Here is a 25,498-nt window from a genome sequence, read left to right on the forward strand (position 1 = left end):
TTGTGTGCATTTTAAGGCAAAACAAAGAGCACTGATGTATTTTAAGATATGTCAATGCATTTTTTTTTTAGTTTGTACAGCTCTTACATTTATTTTAGTCTAGGACTAGTCTAATCCCTGTCCGGGAAACCGCCCCTAAATTGCTCCCAATACAATTTTGCTGTGTTCTCTCTACTGTACATTGATTGTACTGATTATAATCCAAAGGTCAGACTCAGACGGGCCAAGTAATCCCCACGTCATCCATTATAAAGGGATTTTTATTGTGCAGTGTAGCCAATTTCTATACAATTTAGTCCAAGTTTGAAAAACCTTTTGTTTCCATGTCACTCAGAAAGTTAGTGTGATGTCTTAAATTAGTAAGCAAGCAAAAACCATTCAAACGTTTTAGCCTATAAAAATGCAATTAAGTATTTTAATGTAGTTTATTAATCAACATTAATTATCATGATTATCGAGGGCATAATCAAAAATAAATATTTTGTTTTATTCTTGCAGCCCCCTGTAGTGAGTAGCCTATCTGTCTCATATCTGCTTGGAGTTAAAAGGTGCTAAAGGTGAAAACAAGAAAGCACTTTTTTTTTAATTCCAATCAAAGCTATAGACATGTGTTTTATTGCCATTCTTCTTTTTTTCCAGTCATCACATATGCATTTATTCATTTAGCATATACATTCATCCAAAGTGTCTTATAGATCAGAAAATACACAGAAAAAAAGCAAAAGTTTATTACATTTGCATAATTGTTCTAGTATCTGCTGCAGAGTAGTTCTAGTTACTATGACAAAGAAACAGTCTGAGCGTGACTAATCCATTGGAAGCCTCAGATTGATCTATGACACATACTTTCTGATATGGAAACTATGAGGCAACGCGTGCCAAAAAGTAAAAAAAAAGCTTAAAAGGTTTGTAGTAGAGAGCCTCCTTCAGACAAAATAAGATTATTAATTAAACTCAAAAAGCATGTTTTAAAGCCTAACTGCTCTATACAATGACATTGATGTTCTCCCATTAGGCCATACATATAGAGTTCCATCTGTTGTTCATATGCTAAATTGGTTGTAATTATATAGTGTGGTATTGCTATACTGTATTATTAAGGATATGTGTATGACACTAGTGAAAAACAAATTTCATAAGGCATTTATAAACTAGTTGAACTAGCTTTAAGTGCAATCAGATCATGATGGCAGGTAGTCCAAAGATTTCATACGTAGAACATCATAATGTGTGTGTGTGTGTTCAAAAATGAGCATACATTCCATTTACGTTCATAATCTTGCTATTAACCAATTGTTATTAACATAAACTTAATTAGATTACCTGTGGTTAAGTAGTGTTTAAAGAATTTTTTCTTGCAATATTAATCATCCTCTACTGTTTATAAGAATTGTGTAACACTACTGTGTCATCATTTAACACCTCTATTTTTAAGAATATAATTCTTTCCATAGGCAGGTACTAAAAGAACAAGACATTAGACACAAAGTAAATAGAAATTGGGACTATTGGCTAAATCACAAAGCTAACAAAATTATTTATAACAAAATTAAATGATATTATAATTATTATATATACTCCAAGCTGTAAACTATTTATGATCATTATTCACTGTTAATTACTTTTAAAAATATATATTTAGGATAAAATACTTCAATTTACAATCCTATCTATCTGTCCGTTCTGTGTATTTAGGTCAGATTCGCCACACCACTAGATGGTGGTAAAACTCCATGTCCATGATTTCTAACGCGTTAACACGTGATTTACGTGTTAACACGCACTTACGCGTTAACACGTAGTGCGTGTTAACACGTGATTTACGCGTTAACACGTAGTGCGTGTTAACACGTATTTTTAACACGTTTTTGCCCCAATGGCCTTCCATAAGAATCCGACGAGCCCGCCTCTCCATCGCGAGAGTTATTGCACACGTCAGCGTGACATCAGAGCAGGTCGGACGGAAGTCGGACACTTTTCTAACCGACATGCATCTTGCGCGGATCACCGGTGATCGATTCTGCGCAGAATTTGCTCATCTCAAACAAGCCTAGTGTGTTCTTTCAAATCTCGCGAGATGTGTGGTTTGAAACAGCCCTCAGTCGGCGAGATTTTGGCCGTTGCTGTATCCCTTCCAGCCACAACCTCAGGTATGCGCTCATGATGTCAAACGACTGCCAGCTGGACGATGAAACAATATTATAGTAAAAACAATTTTCAGCGATTTACAGTGAATACTTAGCATTATTACGAAGTCATGGATAAACTTAGAGCGTTTCTAAGTGGTCATGAGGGAAACAATGACCGTAGTGTACTGCAGGTAAAGTATCTGTTTTGTGCAATACTTTTATTTAGTTATTTCTAGAGTTACCGGGTATACAGTGTTATATTATTATAAATATATGTCTGTAATTTATACCTCTAGTTAGATGTTACAACTTCACATTTTGATTTGTTTCAAATGAAACGTGTAAATCACGATTGTCGCTTCATTCAAGGCGGCGAATGAAGCGTCCACGCTGGGATGGGGAACTCGTTTGAAAGGATTCATCGCCTGTATGGTCATCGGAATAGTCTGCACTGTATTGGTTAGTGATTTGAAATTTAAATAATTTTATTTTTGTTAGCGTACTAAAACAAACTTAAAAGTTTAGCCGATTGTGTTTTGTTTAGAAAAGTATATGTTTTGAAAAGCTGCATCACCGGTTAGACAAGCTTTCAGGAATGACATAGAAAAAATGCACGTGGCTCTTTTAAAGTACCTTGAGAGGTTTACAGGATGAACTAGTTTTATGTCTTATATTTAATAAATAATATATATCATTTGGTTTTACTTAATTAATAATATTCACATGACACATTTCTTTCTTTTAATGTTTCAGGGAGTGTGTTGCCTGTTTATTCACAACATAGGTATAATTCTCTTCATCGTTTTTTACACACTTGGGAATTTATGCTCCTTAATAAGGTGAGTTATTGAAAGTCCACATAGTAACTTATATGGGATAACTAATTAAAACATTACTGTTTAATGACTTTTTATATAATCCCACTGACAGCACCATGTTTTTGATGGGGCCAATCAAACAGTTAAAACGGATGTGTGATAAAACCAGAGCACTTGCTACAACTGTTATGATAGTGAGTTATTACCTATACATCACACTAATCCACTCCATCTAAAGTAACAATAAAGATTTCATTGTCTATTACACAATGTTAGGTCTTTAAACAATGAACTGCCCATAGATTATTTGGTCTTTGTAGACAAACAGCCATTTGAAAGAAACATGCAACTTGTCTAAAATATTTAGTATTTTGTTGGCACACTTATGTACATTTAGAGATTAACATTTCTTTTTGGTCTGTAGACATGTATAGTTCTCACACTATGTGCGGCATTTTGGGTGAGTCACAATCCATTCTTTAAGCCCAATCAGATTAAAAGTATCATTATTATTAGCTTTTTATTAACATTCTTGTCTTTACCACAGTGGAAAATCTTTGCACTCACGCTGCTATTTGTCATTCTGCAAATCCTTGCATTTGCTTGGTAAGTTTTCAATAATGCATGAAAGTTATTTTTATTAAGCACATTGTTTATGCTATATTAAAGTATTATATCACTAATACAAAGTGCTCAGTGTATGAGCAAATGTGTTTAAAATGAATGATGTTTTCTTTGCTATAGGTATTCACTGTCATATATCCCATTTGCAAGGTTTGTTATGTTTCATGCTTTGGAAATAATTATTATAAAACAAACCAAACCTTTTATTGAATGATTGAGTGGATGTGAATTTTTTATAATTATGAGATATTAACAAATTGGTGACTTTGTGTTTTAGGTTTTAGAGAAAATACTTTTTCAGAATCATTTAAAGGGATACTTCACCGATTTAGCATTCAGCTTTGTATCTGTAGAAACCCGGCAGTATTACTGAATGACCATGTTTCCCTCCCTCATTTCCCCCTGAGAGGAGAGATATCTGCATTTTGGTTCTGCAAAAAAGTCCTCCGATGATGTAATATGACGATTTTTGCATCATCGGAGGACTTTTTTGCAGAACCAAAATGCAGATATCTCTCCTCTCAGGGGGAAATGATGGAGGGAAACATGGTCATTCAGTAATACTGCCGGGTTTCTACAGATACAAAGCTGAATGCTAAATCGGTGAAGTATCCCTTTAAATGACAGCTGTAATCAAACATAGTTTTTTATAATCTGGGCAAATTGGGAGATTGAGTCTGCTTTGGATTGTGTTTTAAAGCCCTTAAAATTTTTATCTGTTTCATCCAGAGATGCCGTCCTGAAGTTTTTCTCCATGCTGTTCACTAAGTGTGTGAAATGTGGACATTAATCACCTCAGGGACCCTCTGCTAGTATCTGATGGTTTGGGAAACACAAGTGATCGGCAGAAAAGCATAATAAGACTATGATGAGACTTGCTAGTAGTAATGTCTATTTGGTTGTTTTGCTCAATCACAGTGTGTTTAAGTAAAGCTCTGAACATAATGTATAAAATTGCTATTAACTGAATGTGTTTTGTTTTATGTTTTTAATATTTAAAAAATATTAGTGCTGCTCTGTTTTTTTAACTACCTTTACTCTCAGTTATTGTTGTATATAATGAACCTATTTTAAAATAAAGACTTCTTTAACATGTGTTTAATGATGTTATGTCCTATAACCTAAACTGATATCATAGATAATTTGGTACGTTGTTAATTTTAAACTTACAGGGAAATCTATTTTGGGTTGTTCATGTTTTCATATTTTAGGCATGGCTCCTTTAAACTGCTTCGAACGTATTGACATAGCTGGCTTGTGATTGGACGACACTTGTCTTTGTTCCCGCCCACCTACTGTTGCAGGAAGTAGTTACATGGCGAAGTTTACTTCAAACTCGACTGGCGCGCGCAAAGTATAACAATTCACATTAATAGTCAAGTAAATGCATTTTCCTAAGTAATAACTAACTTATTCAACCTAAAAATGTCAAAGTTTCTTCGAGCAGTAAAGAACAACATACCAGAAAAGGACCAATCGGAACTTACGGAGAACGACCTGAAAAAATGGGGGCTAGGTGTGTAATTATCGAGAGATTTTTACAATATAAAAGTTCAGACAAACATGATAAGATATTTTATAACACGAATAAACATTTTGTCTTTGCCAAGTGTTCAAATATCGGCTTCGCTACCTAAACTATCAGCTTTTCTGACATCCCACCTGTCCTATCCCGGACGTTGCGGGACTGTACCACATATTGATAGTGGATCCCTGCAAACGATGTAAAGTAACAATTTGAAAAGTGCGAATTAGTTAGAGAGGTCAAGTTCAAATATTTTTAAAGACACTCTCTATTCATGATAACTAGATAAGTATCTGCTGTGGGCGGGCTTACAATCGACCTCTTCTGTTCATTAAGTTACTCTTCAGGAGGCTTTCTTTCTACTGTAGTGTATTTACACCGTAGTGTCAAAAAATAAGGAAAATTCTACACTTAATTGTAAGAACATTAAAGTTTACCCCTGATGAATAAGGATTTTATGTGCCATGATCCATTCATTATGTGTCATTTGTTTCAATAGCATAGCTGGCTGGCCTTGTTGAAGTCATAATAAGTAACATTATATAATAAAGTGAGATTTTGCAGGGTGGGATGTCTCTGGCTTCTTACCTAGACTACATTTATGGGCATGGCCAGCATGTTCAGTTTTGATTTTTTTTTGGACCAGGGAAAGTTACTTTGTTACTAACAACACCTCAATATTTTATCCCCTAACAGCTATTACTTTGAGGTCCTATCAGTTGGATGGAGTGAGGTGGCTCTCACAGTGTATGAAGAACCAGCAAGGCTGTATACTGGGTGATGAAATGGGTCTAGGAAAGACCTGCCAGGTTAAAAAATAATCTGATTTGTATTATCTATAGATAATGTTAGGGATGCACCACTTGAATTGTTCAGCTGATTTGATCAAATAGTTATTGCCGACACTGATATTTATCACTTATTTGATCTTTTGTTATTAAAATAGTTTATTGGTTTGATAATTTTTTTAAATAGCACATTTCTGAAACTCTTAAGATTTTTTTTCTGGTGCATCATCAGTTTTACACAGATTAAATGACAAACTATAGTTGTACAGATTTCATTTTGTTTTGGCAAGTATATCATTATTTTACCCAGAGAACAATATTGTATTATGCAGTCATCATTATACAAATCAGTGCCTTCACCCAGTTAATTAATAAGTATAAATACACATTTGGAAACACTTTACAATAAGGTTGTATTTGTTAAGTAAGGGATAATGTAGAGGCAGCCGGTAGTTATTGGGAAATAAGCCCCGACAGTGTGATCAGGACCCGACGCAAAGCTACATCCCGCTTATTACTTGCCACATAAGAAAAAAAACTGGACATTAATATGAATTTGAAACATTTTATTGGCATATTTGTTTTAAATTAACATTTTTATCCTTCCGCGAAGCTTTGCACAGATGCATAAAATGATCGTAATACCTTATTAAGATCCTCTGCTTCATACTTGTCTGTACATTTATTACACTGTAAAAAGTGAAAGTTGGATCTACTTAAAAAGTACTTCAATTGGTAACACTTGTAAATGTTAAGTTTTGATCAACCTACATTTTTTCACTTATTTCTAAAAAATGTAAGATAAAAAACCTTTTAAAAATTACTTAAATTGGTAACACCTAAAAAATGTAAGCTTTTACCACTTACATTTTTTTCTTTAAGTGAGAAATTTTAATTTTAAGAAAATCTGTAAGTAAATCAAATTTTTAGGTGTTACCAATTGAAGTAATTTTTTAGTTAATCCAACTTTCACTTTTTACAGTGTAATCTTAGTTTTGTTAATATCAGCATTTAATAATACATTTTTTAAATAAAAATACAGCTGTTAACATTAGTTAATCCACAATGAACTAACATGAACAATTGTATTGGCATTAACAAAGATTAGTAAATGCTGAAAAACATATTATAACTAATATACTTTGATAGTTCATGTTAGCTAATGCATTAACTAATGTAAACAAATACAATCTTATTGTAAAGTGTTACCACTTGTTTATCACTTTATTCAAGCAAAATTGGCCTGATACATCAGTGCATCTCTCATTTATTCAAAGATGATTCAAGTTTATTAGATTGTGTTTCATGGGGCTTAAAGCAACACTATGTAGTTTCCAGCTCCCCCATGTGGTTGAAAAGCACAGCAGTGCCTGGTATCAGACACTCTTCTGCAGGCAGGCGGGGCTGTGTTTCCTACCCTCCACCGCCACTTTCAGAGTGTGCTTGTAGCAGCTAGGAGGCTGCTCAGGTTGCAGCAACTGTACAATTTGTCCAGTTAAAAGTTGTTCTATCACTTAAATAATTTTTGAGACATTATTTAAAGGTAAAAAAAAAACTACATAGTGTTGCTTTAAGTTGAGTTTTTTTTGTTTATTAGTCTTGCATCTAACTAATATTATGTTGTAGAAAAATAAAATGGCATCTCAAAACCACCGTCAGCTATCACATGTTACGGGTCATCCTCTTTTTTTAGACCATCTCTCTGCTGGCATATGCTCGAGGAAGACTTAAAATGAATGGACCTTTCCTTGTGCTGTGCCCTTTGTCTGTTTTGGAGAACTGGAGACAAGAGGTAGAACGGTAAGAAAATAATGTTTTTTAGGAAAATTTATAGAAGATACATGTGCACAATACACTGCTCAGGCTTGTGAGGTCACTTTAGATTACAAAGACTCGACTGCAAACAGTTATTACTAGTACAGGAATGAGAAACTGTGCTGTCATTTGAATGAATGACTAATTTAGCATGAACAGATAGATTGTCTGAAAGGCAATGTGCAGTCATTGTCACTAGATGGAGACAGCAGCACATGAGTGTTGCATTCAAATGGGTTATTCTCAGAATATGGAGATTGTTTAAATTCTGTTCGGGTTACAAGATGAAAATTATTTGCAGGTTTTTTTTACCTCAAAATTATAAAATTGTTTAGATTTCTTAAATATTTAGTTTTTTGCACACTTTAATAAACTCTTAACCAAATAACACATTGTTAAAAAGGCCGTATATTACATAACAGTTGCATATGAGATGAAGGAGATATGTGATTTTCTGAGACAGGTAATACATTTTATGTTGATGCCATTTACATGAAGGTTCTTAAATATTTGATATCTTTCATGATGAAACTTTTTCTAAGAATTTAAAATAATTGTATAAATGTAATATATGACCCTGCTTATGAAAACCCAGATCACTGTTTCTACATAAAATCATCCTACAAAATGTAAAGAAATACCTAATATAACGTTAATATATTTAATTAAAATAAAAATGAAATCAATGAGTGCAATCCAATTTTGATGCTCCTAATCTTATAATTTGATTAGGACTTTAGCCTGGGTTTCACAGACTGGGTCACATAATAGCTTGAAGGCTTAGGCTCTCACCCTCTTTGCATCTTTTATGCCCAGTTTCTGTCCCAGTCTTTCTGTAATCTTTTACACTGGGGATAAAGAGAGAAGAGCGGAGCTCCAGAACGAACTCCGGACTGACAGAAACTTTCATGTTCTTCTCACCACCTATGAGGTCAGTGCACCTGTTTTGAGTTGGTAGATACGTAATATTTTGTATACATTTGAAGCAATATCATTGCTAAATTGAATTATTTTTTCATCTTTAATAGATGTGCCTCAAGGATGCCTCCTATCTTAAAAGGTGATCCAATCAATATAAACAAACTATTTTTCCACAGTTCAGCTTTTATACATTTCCTTAACTGTTTTGATTAGCTAACTGTACCTTTTCTTTCCACAGTTGGAAATGGAAGATTTTAGTTGTAGATGAAGCTCACAGGCTGAAGAACCAGCAGTCATTGTTACACGAAACCCTCACAAAGGTTACAGAAATGCATTAGGCTGGTTTCACATATATTTGAGTCACTGTAAAAGCCCTAATGTAAAACTTTGACTTGAACATTTTAGCTTACCATTAATAATAACATGTGTCTGACACTTCTACGACTATATCTACAGTTTACAGTTGGATTTCGAGTGCTCCTGACAGGTACTCCCATTCAGAACAACCTGCAAGAAGTCTTTTCCCTCCTCACCTTCATTCAGCCCAGTCTGTTCTCTCCTGACGATGTTGAAGACTTTGTTATTGCCTATGCAGATGTACAGAATGACTCCTCTTTAGGTATGGCCGTGCAAATAACCTCCCCCCCCCAAAAAAAATTTTTTTACATTGATTAATCAAAACATATGCACAGTTGACACTTCAACCCCCTTAATCATGAAAACAAATTCATGACCTTGCATCAGGTAAATTATGATTTGAAGCATCAGTCCCCAATTTACCAAAATATAAATGTTAAAATGTCAAACATTGACTGTGTGAACATAACCAGTGTGTGAGCACCGAAATGGTTGCCCGCCAGCACCCGTATTACATTTTTTGAAAAATGCTCATTTTCCAGCTCCTCTAGAGTTAAACATTTGATTTTTACCGTTTTGGAATCCATTTAGCCGATCTCCGGGTCTGCCGGTACCACTTTTAGCATAGCTTAGCATAATCCATTGAATCTGATTAGTCCATTAGCATTGCGCTCAAAAATGACCAAAGAGTTTCGATATTTTTTCCTATGTAAAACTCGACTCTTCTGTAATTACATCGTGTAATTAGACCGACGGAAAATAAAAAGTTGCGATTTTTTTTTTTTGGCCGATATGGCTAGGAACTATACTCTCATTCTTTTCGTAATAATCAAAGACTTTGCTGCCGTAACATGGCTGCAGGAGGCGCAATGACACTCCGCAGCACCCGAAAACAGTCCCGTGCCATTGAAAATAACCAAGGGGACTGTTTTCGGGCAGTGCGATATATCATTGCGCCTCCTGCAGCCATGGTACGGCAGCAAAGTCCTTGATTATTACGCCAAAATGCGAGTATAGTTCCTAGCCATATCTGCCTAGAAAATCTCAACTTTTAATTTTCCGTCCGTCTTAGTACACGATGTAACTACACAAGAGTCAAGTTTTAAATAGGAAAAATATCGAACACTTATTTTTTAGCATGATGCTAATGGTCTAATCAGATTCAATGAATTATGCTAAGCTATGCTAAAAATGGTACCGCCAGACCCGGAGATCAGCTGAATGGATTACAAAACGGTAAAAATCAAATATGTAACCCTAGGGGAGCTAGAAAATGAGCATATTTTCAAAAAAAAGTGGAGTGTCCCTTTAACACTTAAAGCTGTTGGTTTGAGCAAATGTTAAATATCTATAATTGCTTCTATATGTGACTTTGAAGGCTCCGGTTTGACAGCCACACTTTTCAAAGCTGTTTTTTGATGTGTGTTCAATTTGGCAGTTAATTGCCATGAGTCCATGCAGCAGATGAGTCACAAAAAACGTCACTAAAAACACTTTATTTCAGCTTATCACAAACCAGTTGATCTAACTGATCTGTTTCACATGTAGGTTACAAATAGGGACATTTGAGGGGTTTGGTGCCAAAGATAACATTTACGATAACCTAAAAACATGGCATAGATGATCTCTCCTTGAGTAATCTATCTGATTTTCCGAAAGCTATCATAATGATGAAAATCATAAGAAACAGTTTTGTAATTGGTAATACGGTTATTTTGCTTACAGCCGATGAGCTCCATCAAGTCCTCCAGCCCTTTCTGCTACGCAGGGTTAAGACAGAGGTAGCGGCCGATCTACCCAAGAAGTCAGAAGTTGTGGTTTTTCATGGGCTGTCTGCTCTTCAGAAGAGATACTATAAAGCAATTCTGATGAGAGATACTGGTAATACTGTACTACTGAGCATGACAACAGGTATACATTTTTAAATAAACAGTATTTTAAATGTGTTTTAATAATTTCAGATGCTTTTAGGACGGATCAAAGCAATAAGACCCGATTGTTGAACATTTTAATGCAGCTTAGGAAATGTGTGAACCATCCCTACTTGTTTGATGGTAATCACTCCATTAATTTCTTTCTAAACACATCACTGGTTTCCAATAATTAGCATTTTCAACCTGTAATTTATTGCATTTTGTTCCTTTTTGATATAAGGTGTGGAACCCGAACCATTTGAGATGGGGGAGCATTTAGTGGAGGCTAGTGGGAAGCTGTCTTTGCTGGACTCCATGTTGGCGTACCTTCAGGCGGGGTGTGTCCTACTTGAAGTCTTAACTTCCTGTCACTTGCAAACAATTCTTTCTCATTTAAGAATTTGAGATGGTGGCTAGTTAGTTGGTGAAACGTCCTCTTAAGTGAGAAATGGATTTTGATATTCTAAATTATACGTAACTTTTTGGTCCGTTGCATTGCAGCGTTGTAAAAAGCATAGGAACTCGAACTGTTTGAGCTTCATGCAACATCATTAAATATTCCAACACGAAAAATACTTTAGTATTTACTATTGTAAACTGTAGTAAGCTGTAGAAGTAATGGCTACACTTTGCTAATGTTGCTATTGTAATTTAGTTATGGGGGTTCGTGGTGGTATTATTGGGGGTTCTCCAAATATTGTTTGAAAGCAATGTATTAATAGGCTAATAATAAAAAAATGAAATAATTAAAATGAAGGGCATAACATTGCCACGATAAGATATATATTCAATTAAACTAAAATGCCATGTAGTATGCCACAAAAAATTATTTTATACCTTTTTAACCATCATAGCAAAGTATGTAAATCCAGTCATAATTTGATAGATGTACTAGGGGCCCCTGATCCTCCTCTCTATCCATTAAGGGGTCCCAGGCCTGGAAAAGATTATAGACCTCTGGTATAGGGAATTGATAAACTTTAGGAAATACTGTAGTATTTACTATGGTTTCCTGGAAAGGGCTTATCCTAGTCCCAGACTAAAATGAATGTTTGAGCTGCCTTAAAGGAACACCACCGTTTTTTTATATTTTACTATGTTCTTACCAACTTAGATGAATTAATACATACCTATCTTTTATCAATGCGTGCACTTTCAATCCTTGTACAGCGCTTCGTGAATGTGTTAGCATCCAGCCCAGCCCCATTCATTCCTATGGCTCCAAACAAAAGTTTATTTTGTGCCACCATACTTACTCATGTAACTACTCATGTAACAGTCTTTAAATGGGGAAAACATGGAAGTGTTTGGTGGCTTCTAAATGTAATCCCTGTTTGGAGCCATAGGAATGAATGGGGCTAGGCTAAATGCTAACACATTCATGAGACGCTGTACAAAGATTAAAAGTGCACGCATTGAAAAAAGATAGGTATGTATTTATTCTAAATCTAAGTTGAGATAAGAACATAGTAAAATATTGAAAAACGGTGGTGTTTTCCTTTAATTAACATTTTGGAATGACATATCTTAATATATATTACTGCCATTGTTTGCCATTTTAAGATGCACACCAGTAGAGTTTTTTGTAAGGTTGTGTTTGTATAAACTAATCTAATGTCCTAATATAACTAATGCCTTGTACTGAATTAATCTAAACCCTATCTGGCAAACCACCCTTATCAGTTTTAGTAATTTTACTAGTTTACTTTAGTAAGTACTAAAAGTTTACTACAGTATTTTTCTAGTGGATTGTAATAAATGCATACAATTAAATAGGTGATTATGTAATTATCATTTTCAGGGGCCATCGAGTTCTTCTGTTCTCTCAAATGACCAGAATGCTGGATATTCTGCAAGATTACTTGGAGTACAGAGGTACAAAAGAAAAAAAAACTTTACATTATTTTTGTGGTTTCTTGACATAAATGACAGACCACCAAAGCGATTGCTTTTTAATCCAAACAAACTGCTTCCAAAAGCCAGAACAAAAAACTTGAAATGTTTATATAAAGTCACATTTATAAATTTGAATTACTTAACAATGACACACAATTGTGTTGGCTCGTAGTTGTTGGGGAAATTTTATTCTCAATATGGAACATTTGTGCAAACATACTATACATGTTGTTCTAGTAATCTAGTCTGCTGATCTAGAGCAGTTGATGTGGGTTCAGTATCACATCCTGTGTTTACTGCTGCGTGTGCGTTAACATGCCACTGTCCCTGTAACTGCCAGGTCTGATTGGTGTCTCTCACCTCTGTAGGTTACAGTTATGAGCGTCTGGATGGCTCAGTCCGGGGAGAGGAACGTAACCTAGCTATCAAAAACTTCAGCACCAAAGATGTGTTTATATTCCTTCTTAGCACCAAAGCTGGTGAGTTTACAGTCTGAAAGCACCAATCCCAGCAACAGATATTATTTAGACATTACCATCAACACTATATTAATAAACAGCTGTGCAGATTTGTTTTTATTTTGATATTTTTTTTTTCATTTTGCTTTGGAGATTTTGATGACTTTTGATTTCTATTGCCATCTTTGTTTATAACATAAAGTAGCAGGTTACTTGATGTACTTATTAGAGATGCACCGATAATAAATTTGTCCACTGACACTGATAGTTTGCAGATATCGATAGTTTGGTGGTTATACTTACATTAACTAAATTCTGAAGAATTCATTTTCTGAGTTTTCTTCATTCATATAATTTCCTAGGGCTATGCGGCTTTCACATAGGACACGGTGTGAGCTGCGCTATGAAACCCATTTATTTCAATGGCTTGCACTGCGCGAGGGCAGTTTATTGTTGCGTCGAGCAAAGCGTGTCAGAGTTCAAAATAGTTTAACTTTTGCGCTGCGCTTTGTGACAATTACCTGTGTGGCCAATAGAAATGGGGCATTTAAACAAGATACACAATCAAAATGGACAAAAAGCTTATACTCAGAAATTCCCGGAGGTTTATACTACAAGTTTACGCTCCTACAGAGACATCGGAAGGAAAGCCGTGTCATGGAAACACGTAGCCATTTAAGTTGGCATGTCAGCTGTGTTTTAAGCAGGTAGCTTGTTGTAGGTAGGCAGCTTAAAGTTACGTGAAATGGAGACGGGCAACATCAGTTTTGTATTCCTCATCCACTATTTAACCCAAATATAACACTGTAGTACTTTGACCTACTTTGGTCTGGCCAGCAGAGCGCAAATCGCTTGGCTGCGCTGAACCCAGCGGCGAGCGCAGCGCACACCGCGTCCTATATGAAAGCTACAAATAAACAATACATTTTACAGTTTTGGAATCCATTCACTCCGGGTCTGGTGGTACCACTTTTAGCATAGCTTAGCATAATGCATTGAATCTGATTAGACCATTAGCATCGGGCTCAAATACGATCAAAGAGCTTTGATATATTTCCTATTTAAAACATGACTCTTCAGTAGTTACATCGTGTACTAAGACCGACGGAAAATTAAAAGTTGCAATTTTCTAGGCAGATATGGCTAGGAACTATACTCTTATTCTGTCGTAATAATCAAGGACTTTGCTGCCGTACCATGGCTGTAGCAGGCGCAATGATATTACGCAGCGACCGAAAATAGTCCCCTTGGTAACTTTCAATAGCAGTGGACTATTTTCGAGAACTGCGTAATATCCTTGATTATTATGCTAGAATGAGAGTATAGTTCCTAGCCATATTGGCGTAGGATATTGTTTAAAATAGGTAAAATATCAAAACTCTTTGGTCATTTCTGAGAGCGATGCCAATGGTCACATCAGACTCAATGGATTATGCTAAAAGTGGTACCGCCAGAGCTGGAGATCGGCTAAATAAATTCCAAAACGGTAAAAAATCAATTGGTTAACTCTAGTGGAGCTGAAAAATGAGCATATTTTCAAAAAATGTGGAGTGTCCTTTAATATTGAACATTAAACTAGTGATGATTTTTAACATTTTCTATATGCTCAAATTCATTGCCCTTTCCTGTTTTCTTTTAATTGACAGGATATATCGACCATGACTGTCAGCATGTAAAAAATACTTGTATTATCTGATACCAATTATAGTCTGATATACTGTATCAATGCATCTCTAGTACTTATCATTACGTGTATTTGAAAAACAACAGACTTTTCTGTGAAATCTGACCCGACAGCTCATATTATAAATCATTACTGTAGGCTTACCATTTTTAACTGGGGTAAAGGTTACAGTTTTAAACACTGATTGCTTATGTACTTCAAAACTGATCAAAAACTTAAGTTCAAAAACTGATTTTGTTTTATTTTAACCGAATAAAGTACAGATAATTTTATTTTAAGACTACAATCATCAGATTTGCCCTGGTGTTTTGTATGGAAACATCATCTAGTATATAATTTATAGAAACCTTATCTGTGCCTTTCACAAAAAAATTAAAAACGTCTAATCATCTCATCAGATTGTGCATGTATGAGAATGCAATGCAGAACTAAAAGCCGAATACTGCATCCTTTTTGATATATAGAGATAATATTTAATCTTAAAATTTTCTAGAGTACAGCAGTGTCTGTCGATATAATCACAGGCTTACTGTTATAATGTTTTACTAAATATATACATGGATTTAAAGACCATGTGTGACACAACAATTTCATCCGCATTTTAGGGGGGGTTGGAATGAACCTGACAGCAGCAGATACTGTGATCTTTGTGGACAGTGACTTTAACCCACAGAATGACCTACAGGCAGCAGCACGAGCACACAGGATTGGACAAACAAGGTAATTTGCTGGGAAAACATTTTAGCATTTCAACGTTTAGTTTCACTGAAAGTAGTTTACACAAAAATGCAATTTTGTTTCATTGTCTATTCATTCCAAACATGTTCGTCTGTTTCCACACTTTCCCATTGAATGACATAGTGGCCATTTTCATTTGCACCTCCACATGTTCACAGTAGCTGAAACACCTTTTCTGTGTTTTTGTTTTACTGATATGTTTGGATACATCTGTATATCCGGATTTACAAATGAGATGGAGAAGACTGAGTGAATGAGGAGAAGATTTGCATGTGTTGTTAAATTCTTATTTTTATTGTGTATGTAGGGCTGTTAAAGTGATCCGGCTCCTTGGTAGAGATACAGTTGAGGAGATTATTTATTCCCGTGCCGTTTCTAAACTCCGTCTCACAAACACGGTGATTGAGGAAGGACGTTTTTCTCTGCTGGACCAGGCTCAATCTGCAACTTCCGGCCTTCAGGTGAAGAGAGCTCCACGCGCCTGTTTCATCAGAAAGCTTATCTTCAATATGCTTTTACTACGTCCTGTTTCCTGTTTCATATCTCTGAGTATCTAATTGTGGTTTCCTAACTTGGTGTAAAACAGAAAAACATTTTCCTTATTTCTCTGTATTTTTTCTTCGTATTTACACCACACGCAGTTGAGTGAGATCCTGAAGTTTGGTGTGGATAAGCTGCTGTCGTCAGAAGAGAGCTCAATTCAAGATGTAGACCTCAAGCTGATCCTAGGACTGTCCCGCAATGGGCAATGGCTCATGGACGATGGGCACGTCAAGCTTAATGAGAGCGATGAAGAGGAAGATGACGACGACACAGAGGGGCAAAGTACGACCTTTACCTCGCTCATATTTAATATTCTTACTTTTATGAGCTTCTGTATAGCTCAGTGTGTCCTGTATAGTCATTACCCGGGAAACGCACACACATTGGTTAAAAAAAAGTTTGCAGTGTAAATCACTTTGGAGAAAAATGTCTGCCAAATGCATAAAGGTCAATGTTTTTTTTTTAAATAAGTTAGGTGTTTCCTTTCTTTCAGGCCACATGTACTACTTTGAGGGTAAAGACTACTCTAAGGACCCCAGTGCAGAGGATGAGAAGACCTTTGAACTGATACTTGAAAAGCAGCTAGCTGAACTAGAGGATGATGGGAAAGAGGGCCGCTCACTTCGTAATAAAGCTGGGGTATCTATCTATTATCGACTTACTGTACTCACCTGTCTGTCTGTATATCTATTCACACCGGTAGATAAAATTAAAATGTGACATTGTTCATCAGGCATTGCTTTCTGGTCCCCTATTCGCCCCAGTGAGGAAGAAGAGGCCTCTTACGGATTTAGAGTTAGAAGAGAGACGTCAGAAAAGACAAGAAGTTGCTGCAAAGAGAGCAAAACTACAGGAGGAGAGAAAGAGACAACAGGAAGAACTAAATCATAAGAAAAAGTAAGTAGGGGAGAGCGGGGCGCTTTTTGGTTTAGGCTAAATCATTCAAAAAATATTTGAGTTTGATTAATTATATTTTTACACAAGCAACACAAACATCTCTGCTACAACTGAACATTTGAAGTTTGTGTCTAGTACTTACCATTCTTGGACAATTACACCAAACGTGACAGAAGTGTAAACGTTACAACTTACCCCATAGGTGGGGTTAATTGTAACACTTGCTAAAAATTAAGTTTGCAGGCAAATATTTCAATACTATTTTGTCTACATACTTGAAGTGGATATTGTTTATATATCTGTCTATAATAGACAGGTATCCACACTGTATTTATTCATCCAGCACTTATAAATGGATACAAATGTCTAAATATGTGAGAAAAAGAAGAACAATTATGACAAATACATTTTTTATATGTGACACAGTCTGTAATAATCATACTACAGTTTCAAAATCAAATTCCGAGAAAATGCATCAAAGTCTGATTTTAGCCATTCATTTCATTATGATTTCAATCTTTGACGTGACCTTGATCAATCAATATTAAAGATATGAACAAAAATTAATTTTAACACAATTTTTGATAAGACAGGCACATTTATTTTGTTGGCAGCAAGCAATCATTCGTATGTAGCCTATTTATAACAACAGCAAGAATTACGCTAACGTTAGTGGTTTTCATATCGTAAGAGCTGAGAGGTTAGTTGTAACACAGTGTTACAATTAACCCCGCTGGGTCAAAATATTTTCAAGCCCACCAAAAAAGTTGCTAAGAGCTGCAGACATATTTCAAAACGATGCTATGTTTTAGTCAACAAGACACTGATTAATATGACATAGCATTGGATTTGGTATCTTACATACCCAACTTAGAAACCGAAAAAAAGATATGATGAAAAAATTGACTTACATGCCACCAAAACATTCGTTCATCAATAACTCTCTGGAAAAACATTATGCATTTCCAATCCTTTGCGGGAGATCATATTTTGGCAGCGTAAAAAAAATACCAGAAAAACTAAACGCTCAACCTTGTGCAACAATGTAAACAGTCTGTGTTACAACTTACCCTGCGTTAGTTTTTGCCCCACGCACCCCTACTATTCTGTTCCTTATATTTGGCCAGTTTGTTCCCGTAGATGTCTTTTTTCAGGCCTTGTGTTTTTTATTTGCAGGATGGCTTGGTGGGACTCGTGCGGCTACAGATCACTGTGCTTGCCCTGTGTGGACAGCGAGGGTGAAGATGTGGAGCCTGATGATGACGAAGATGTCAGCTTAAGCTCAACCGATTCGGATCACACGGCCATTCGCTATGTGCTGGGTGACGTGACCCACCCTCAGGCTGATCGAGAGGATGCCATCATTGTGCACTGTGTTGGTATGTCTCTAATAAAAACCTCTTATTAAAAAGATACTACTCTGGCAGACATATTGATGGAGTGTTAACAGATGTAGATGTTAAAATAACCTCAGTGTAGTTAAAGGTGAAGCAGAATACTTTCTGCTCTCCAAGCTTAACATGCAAAGACACTGTTAGTGCCACTGGCATGTTGACTTCCCAAATAGTGTAAATACTGCGGCTCTGAAGCGCTTTCGACGCATCTCTTTGTTTATTCGAGCATCCCGTCCAGCAAACATTGTTTCAGCCAATGGTGTTGGGGGAAGGGGTTGTCTCTTCTTTGTCAGACCAAATGGAGGATGGGTAGAGTGTTCAGGAAAGCTGTTCAAACAATCATCACTTTGGCAATGGTGGATATCAAAAATTGTATATTTTCTTTTCCGATAGTAATGCATAATGTGATGATGTGTGTATTTTGTGTTGATGACTCTGGATACTGGGGAAGAGGAGGATTGTTTACCGCTTTGGAGCTCAGATCAGATGAGCCGAGGAAGCAATACGAGTTGGCTGGTGACATGAAAGGTGAAAAAAACTCACTTTGCTCTGACAGGCCCAACTGGTGCTCTGCCATACCAAACATTCCCAACTGACGTCAGTATCTGTTTGGACAAAGAGTACTTTTTAATGCTCTTTGTATGTTGACTTACCATAAATCTGTCAACGTTAATTTAGCAACCTGAACCATTATGCTTTTAAAGATGTGAAAACTTAATTACGGATGTCACAAATGTTGTGATGTCACAGCTTTTATGAGAATAGTTTACTGTAAACGGATGGTTCTATCTATCTGTCTGTCTGTCTGTCTGTGTCTGTCTGTCTGTCTGTCTGTCTGTCTATCTATCTTTTTGTGTAAATAAAAGGCCATATGAATGATGAATTGATATGTGTTCCAGATTTAGAGCTGGGAAATGTTTTGGTTTTTCCTATTGACGACAAGCAGTCGAGATTCAGTGGAAGAGACTATGTAAGTCAGCACACTGTCTGATACTTAATGTAATGCTGTTAATTATTTTAAAGGGACACTCCCTTTAATTTTCCAGCTCCCCTATTGTTAAACACTTGGTTTTTACAGTTTTGGTATCCATTCGGTTGATCTCCGGGTCTGGCGGTACCACTTTTGGCAAAGCTTAGCATAATTCATTGAATCTGATTAGACCATTAACATCGCACTCAAAAATGACCAAAGAGTTTTGATATTTTTCCTATTTAAAACTTGACTCTTCTGTAGTTACATGGTGTATTAAGAGTTTTTAAAAGTTGATAACTTTCAATAGCAGGGGACTATTTTCGGGCACTGTGTAATATCATTGCGCCTGCTGCAGCCATGTTACAGCAGCAAAGTCCTTGATTATTAAGCCAGAATGAAAGTATAGTTCCTAGCCATATCTGCCTAGAAAATCGCAACTTAAAATTTTCCATTGGTCTTGGTACACAATGTAACTACAGAAGAGTCATGTTTTAAATAGGAAAAATATCAAAACTATTTGGTCATTTTTGAGCGCAATGCTAATGGTCTAGTCTGATTCAATGGATTATGCTAAGCTATGCTAAAAGTGGTACCGCCAGACCCGGAGATCATCTGAATGGATTCCAAAACGGTAAAAATCAAATGTTTAACTCTAGGGGAGTGTCCCTTTAACCATTCGTTTATTAAATATCTGTCTGATCTGTTTCTGTAGCTGGCGCTTATAGTTGCCCAGCAGAGAGATAAAGCCAATAACTTATCAGGCATTCGTCTTACCGCCTTGGAGGAAGCCCTTAAGAAGATCTATAGAGATGCCAAACAAAAGAAGGGTATAGTGTATATATATATTCAGTCGGGGTCATACGTTTTTGCAAATGTGAATGATCATAAAATAAAAGAATTTGGAGGTCGGTTTAATAAGTAAGAATATGCGAGGAATGTATGTAATGTATCAACGCTCATTTTCTTGGCTTTCATCCATAGCAAGTGTTCATCTGCCTCGGATTGGCCACTCCACTAAAGGCTTCAACTGGTATGGTACAGAGAGACTCATACGCAAGCACCTGGCCTCCAAAGGCATCCCTACCTCAATGTATCCTACCATGAAAGAGTTAAATAAGACCATTTTAAGATGGAATGCTTGTTTTAGAATGCGTATTATGTGTATTATACATTATTATAGTTGAAATACCTTGTGAAATGGCAAAAAAGTGACAGGATGTAATCTTCCTTAACTTGATTATTAGCTACTACTATAGTCGCACCTCTTCACGCTCTACCACAATAGCTTCAACCACAACTTCTCCATCTACCTCAGCTTCTGCCTGTGCGCCGGGAGCATCCTCACCGGCCGGGTCAATACACTCCCGCAGTCCTCCTGGTACTAGTAAAGGCTCAACACAGTCACCAAAGCTCTCCGTTACGTCAAAAGAAGGTCAAAGTGCACCAGGGTTGGCTGACTTCATGAGAGGTGTTCATGTTTACTTCTACAACATGGCTGCTACTGAAAAGAAGAAGCTTACACGCTACTTAATCACATATCCTTTCATGTTTGTTGCATATGGCCTCGTACACACTGCAAACTTGCAAGAGTGACAGCCGCATTTAAATGCGGGAGTGAATCCCCTAAATGTTCGTTTCATGTCTGCACAAAACAAGACTCACTCTCGAAAATGTGATGATTGACACAGAGATAACCGTAGCAACGTTCTGCCATCTCGCGTGCTTATCACTCACAGCTTTGACCAAAATAATTATGTTCTGCAGTAAACCTCAGTTTTGGCGTTGTGTATCGAACGCATTTGTTGATTTTGTCTTGCAGTGTTGCCAGGTCCTCGTCTTTTTTGTACTTACAAGTTTTTGATGTTATTAAAGTATGAAGGTGCCAGTAACAATATTTTGATCTTTGAGGTAAAGCATTTGGATTTATTTCGGTTTATTATTGGATTTTCTTGTTCGCTTGTTCTTGTTTCTGTTCGTTTTTTTTCGTGCAAGATCTGGCAACACTAGTCAGCAAACGCTCGTGCCTTTGTCATTTTCTGCACTGTGCATACAGAAGACTTTTCCCCCTTCTAGGCATTTTTTTTTCAGAAGAGAGAGCTGTCATGTTCACTTTATTAACTACTAGTTGTTCAGTTCATTTATGTACACACTATGCAGAGTTCATGTTCACACTATGCAGAGTTTCTGTTAATGGGTTGTCACTACAGGAGTTAATGCGGTTGTAGAATGCGGTTGTCAGTCCCGTAAATTACTGAACTGTGTGTGTACAGAACAGGATAAAGCATTAAAAGGTAAAGTGACAACCAAATTAATATGCAGTGTGTATGGGACCTTAATGTCCTATCCTTTAAATTGCAAGTTCCTGCACATAGGAACCTTAAGGTGGTGGTTATGCATTTATGTTAATGTATTTTTCATATATTTTACCTTAATTCTGAACCGCTATTTACATTCTCATAAAAACAGACTGTTTAGTTCCTGGATCTATAAAGCCCATCCCTCAGAAATACTCAATATGCTTAGATTTGTTAGCTGTCCCAGTGTGTTCTGATTGGCTGTTTTTAATCGAGCACAAGTATTTCATAGATTGTAACCTATGACCTTTTAGCTGCCAGATGTTTATCCACTCAACTATACCACTAAATATTTTTTGCATATAATAAAAAGTTGTTGATGCGACCCGTTAACTCCTTAATATTGTTGCACATATGACGGTGATGAAGAGGATCTCATGAGCTCACACGTCACTCACGTTGTAGGAGAAGTGGAAAGCCCTGTTCATGTACAGGTAATAAAATCAACACTTAAACAATACTATTACTATCTGATCCCTTTAAATTTTGTTTTTTTAATAGAGCATACTGTACATTTTCAAATTTATTTTTATTTTTAAAGTATCACATTTTTAGTCATTTGATAGTTTACGGATAGTTTCCTGGACAGGGCATATCCTAGTCCCAGACTAAAAACATCATGCACTGACATATCTTAACATATATTAGTGCCATTGTTTTGTCTTAAGATGCACACCTGTGTTGTTTTTGTAAGGTATGTTTGTAAATACTACTTAAATACTTAACACTTAAAGGGGCGGTTTCCCAGCCAGGGTTAAGGTTAACCCAGGACTAGGTCTTAGGCCCTGTTTACATTAGAGCATTTGCGTTTTAAAACGGCATTTTAAAATGAAAACGATCCTCGTTTATACTGGCATTTTAAAAAGAATCTTCATCCACACTATACACGACCATAAACGCATGAAACATGACCAATCACGTAACTGGGCATGTGCATAAAAGTGTAAAATAACTTATTACTCTAATAATAGCTTACCTTTGCGCATTTATGCAGCTTAGGGGTGACAAAAATTCGTACCTGGATCTTTTTATTAATATGATTAATAGGTTAATGTTGATGTTATAAAGGTCTTTATGATTTAAAAAGGAAGCATTCCAACCATTTGAGAATTTTTGTACGAACTGAATGTATTCTTCAGAAAAACACCAAATAACTTATCTTTCCTTACCTGTCGCTGTTCAGTGCGTGTGTTCCCTCACACGCATTCTCCGACAAAAAAGCGTGGCCGGCTAAAGTATTAAAAATTAATATGACGTAAATTTTAAAAGTGTGCAAGGTCCATGCACGTCCTCCGCTAGCAACACAGAAATAGAATTAATATGACGTTGATTTTATTGTTTTTATTAATTTATATTCACGAAACTTATCAACAAAACATCGATTAAAATTAAGAGACAAATTATATGAAACAAAATTCATTTTAAAGTAGCAAACAAAACTTAAATTAATCTCGAAAATAATGTCTGACCCATAACAATTCTCCCTTCATATTGGCCTTTACAACGCCCTATATGCCGTTTAAAATTACAGTCTATCTTTTTTAATAAGCTAACTAAATTTAAACAAAACATAAACAACATTACAACAATTTTCAAAACTAACAATACTTAAACATAAAATAAAACAGACATTATCTATAAGGATACATGTTAGAACAATCTGATATAGCGTTTATAATAGCTGGTTGGTAGATGTTTACTATTTTTGGCATAAGTTAAACCTCCGTTGCAAACCTCCATTTAATTTCCAAAATAATTTTTACTTTTAAAATAATGCGCTGACACGGTAACATCAGCTGTTCGTTTACATTATACTCTGTCTACGTTCATTTACACTGCAGTGCAACCCCGGAGTTCTCAAACTAAAACAGGGTCTTCAGCGTTACAACGTTTATGAGGGTCGAAAACGGTGGCGTAGTGTAAATGAAAGGCGCATTACTTTTGCCACGTTTGCGCCTTTCATTTACACTACGCCACCGTAAACAAAACATAGCCTATATAACTAAACATAGCCTTAGTTATATAAGGACATTTAAGAAGTTCTTTAAAACATACACTAATGTGCAAAAGTCTGTGCAAAAAGTGGTACCACCACCAGCAGCCTTCTTGTTTTAGCAAAGTTTTAATGTCCATCCATATTTATTTTTCACTCGTTTTATGAAGATACTAACAGAAAATACATGAAATATGTGCACAAAATTTAAAAGGCATCAGTCAGTATTTAGTGTGCAAAAAACACATCTTGAAGTTTTGAGGAGATCATTCGATTAGAATTAGAAATTAGGATTTAATTTTTTTTAGGTTTAAGAGACCCTGCAGTTTCCTGCTATTGCTTAAGTGGAAGGGGAGTTCATCCTAAATACTTAAACACTTCAGCTTATACTTTTATACTATTTTTAATAGTACATAAGAATTTCCTGTATTTTCTGGTTTTATTCTAATAAAGAGACCAAGAAATAATTATATATGATCACTATAACATTGCAAGACTTTGACTTTTGCACAGTACTGTACATTATAAGGAAGCGATGCTGGTGTGCGTCTTGAAGCAGGGCAGTGGCACTGATGTGTGTTGGGGTATGACAGTGCAAAATGTTTTTAAATTAAGGCAGCTCAAACAAGCATTTTAGTCTGGGACTAGGATGAGCCCTGTCAAGGAAACCGCCCCAAAATGTCCTAATATAACTAAAGCCTAGTCCTGGATTAACCTTAACCCTATCCAACCCTTATTGTTTTAGATTTTAAACTCATCATTTCGCTATTATTTGTAATTGCTTCGTAATGCCATCTCTCAGCAGCATTTGCTTCACAAAGCTGTGTTATTCTTTATATTCTTTCTTACATTTCAGGAACTGCGAGATGTATTGCGTCAGTACCCTCAGGCACTCCTTGTAAAGAAAAAGTGGTTGGAGTCTTGCTTTGCTAATCAAAGGAAAGTCAGTGCCTCTAAATATGTAATTTCATTAACTTGACAGTTTGCCTATGGTGAAATCACTTTTAGTATCTGCTGTAAAACTTTTAGTTACTCTGTATTCGGTTAATAATGACGTTAGCCCTGAAGGTAAATTATACATTTAAATTAAGCATTATATATTAAAAATAGCAACAAAACAGTGGGGTTCCTTGTACTAGTGTTTGTAAAGTATGCATTATCCCTGTGTTTATACTACTCTGTATCCATGTTGTTAGATTAAGTGTATGTGCAATGATTATGTTTTTCTCTGGGTTTGGTTATTGCACTGACTATTTTTAATAAAAAGGAACTTACAAAAACTGTTGTGAGTGATGTGTACCAATTATGCTTCTACTTAATTTAACTGTAAGCCACAATAGACCTGGAGTAGATAAAATATGCCATGGTGTTTATTTAAACCTGCATTCCTCTGGGAAAGGTATGGAAGCGAACCAGATGAGCAACAGTTTGTTTCACACTTACTGAAATCTTTTTAGGAATAATTGAAAACGGCACAAAATCATTACAGTTTAAAATATAACATTTAAAATAAACGTCCTCAAAATTTTGACCTCAATAACTGTATTCATACTTGAAATTTTAAACAAAGGTGGAATGTTTTAGTTTGGCTTGCAGACAATGTGGTAAATGTTGTACTTACAGTGAATCTCTGTAACACTTCCTGCCAAGCTACAGCCAACAATTTTTAAATTGTCGA

The 25,498-nt window shown here is 35.9% G+C and overlaps 2 protein-coding genes across 2 annotated transcripts; both read left to right on the forward strand.

Annotated features, from left to right (window-relative positions):
• The first annotated feature begins 2,112 nt into the window (after nt 1-2,112).
• Nucleotides 2,113-4,668, forward strand: sft2d2a (SFT2 domain containing 2a). The gene is made up of 8 exons (XM_055213137.2): nt 2,113-2,320; nt 2,499-2,588; nt 2,883-2,968; nt 3,060-3,141; nt 3,372-3,407; nt 3,495-3,553; nt 3,692-3,721; nt 4,301-4,668. Exons 1-8 carry the CDS (start codon nt 2,258-2,260, stop codon nt 4,359-4,361), a joined length of 507 nt encoding a protein of 168 aa, XP_055069112.1. The 5' UTR covers nt 2,113-2,257; the 3' UTR covers nt 4,362-4,668.
• A 175-nt stretch (nt 4,669-4,843) lies between these two features.
• On the forward strand, nt 4,844-25,100 carry chd1l (chromodomain helicase DNA binding protein 1-like). Its single transcript, XM_073870299.1, has 25 exons — nt 4,844-5,087; nt 5,793-5,905; nt 7,578-7,684; nt 8,516-8,630; nt 8,728-8,759; nt 8,859-8,940; nt 9,077-9,239; nt 10,703-10,858; nt 10,939-11,031; nt 11,132-11,228; nt 12,692-12,765; nt 13,155-13,265; nt 15,534-15,648; nt 15,974-16,127; nt 16,308-16,491; nt 16,703-16,848; nt 16,943-17,106; nt 18,283-18,478; nt 18,923-19,028; nt 19,400-19,470; nt 20,186-20,300; nt 20,455-20,563; nt 20,718-21,005; nt 22,177-22,261; nt 24,677-25,100. Exons 1-25 carry the CDS (start codon nt 4,997-4,999, stop codon nt 24,797-24,799), a joined length of 3,090 nt encoding a protein of 1,029 aa, XP_073726400.1. The 5' UTR covers nt 4,844-4,996; the 3' UTR covers nt 24,800-25,100.
• The last annotated feature ends 398 nt before the right edge of the window (nt 25,101-25,498 follow it).

This window comes from Misgurnus anguillicaudatus, chromosome 8 (assembly GCF_027580225.2).
Source record: "Misgurnus anguillicaudatus chromosome 8, ASM2758022v2, whole genome shotgun sequence".
Lineage (NCBI taxonomy): Eukaryota > Metazoa > Chordata > Actinopteri > Cypriniformes > Cobitidae > Misgurnus > Misgurnus anguillicaudatus.

Coding starts and splice junctions, on each gene's coding strand:
- sft2d2a (XM_055213137.2), top strand. CDS start 2,258: ATGGATAAACTTAGAGCGTTTCTAAGTGGTCATGAGGGAAACAATGAC. Junction 2,589..2,882: donor GAATAGTCTGCACTGTATTG/GTTAGTGATTTG, acceptor TTAATGTTTCAG/GGAGTGTGTTGCCTGTTTAT. Junction 3,142..3,371: donor TTGCTACAACTGTTATGATA/GTGAGTTATTAC, acceptor TTTGGTCTGTAG/ACATGTATAGTTCTCACACT.
- chd1l (XM_073870299.1), top strand. CDS start 4,997: ATGTCAAAGTTTCTTCGAGCAGTAAAGAACAACATACCAGAAAAGGAC. Junction 12,766..13,154: donor AGATTACTTGGAGTACAGAG/GTACAAAAGAAA, acceptor TCACCTCTGTAG/GTTACAGTTATGAGCGTCTG. Junction 20,301..20,454: donor AGATGCCAAACAAAAGAAGG/GTATAGTGTATA, acceptor TTTCATCCATAG/CAAGTGTTCATCTGCCTCGG.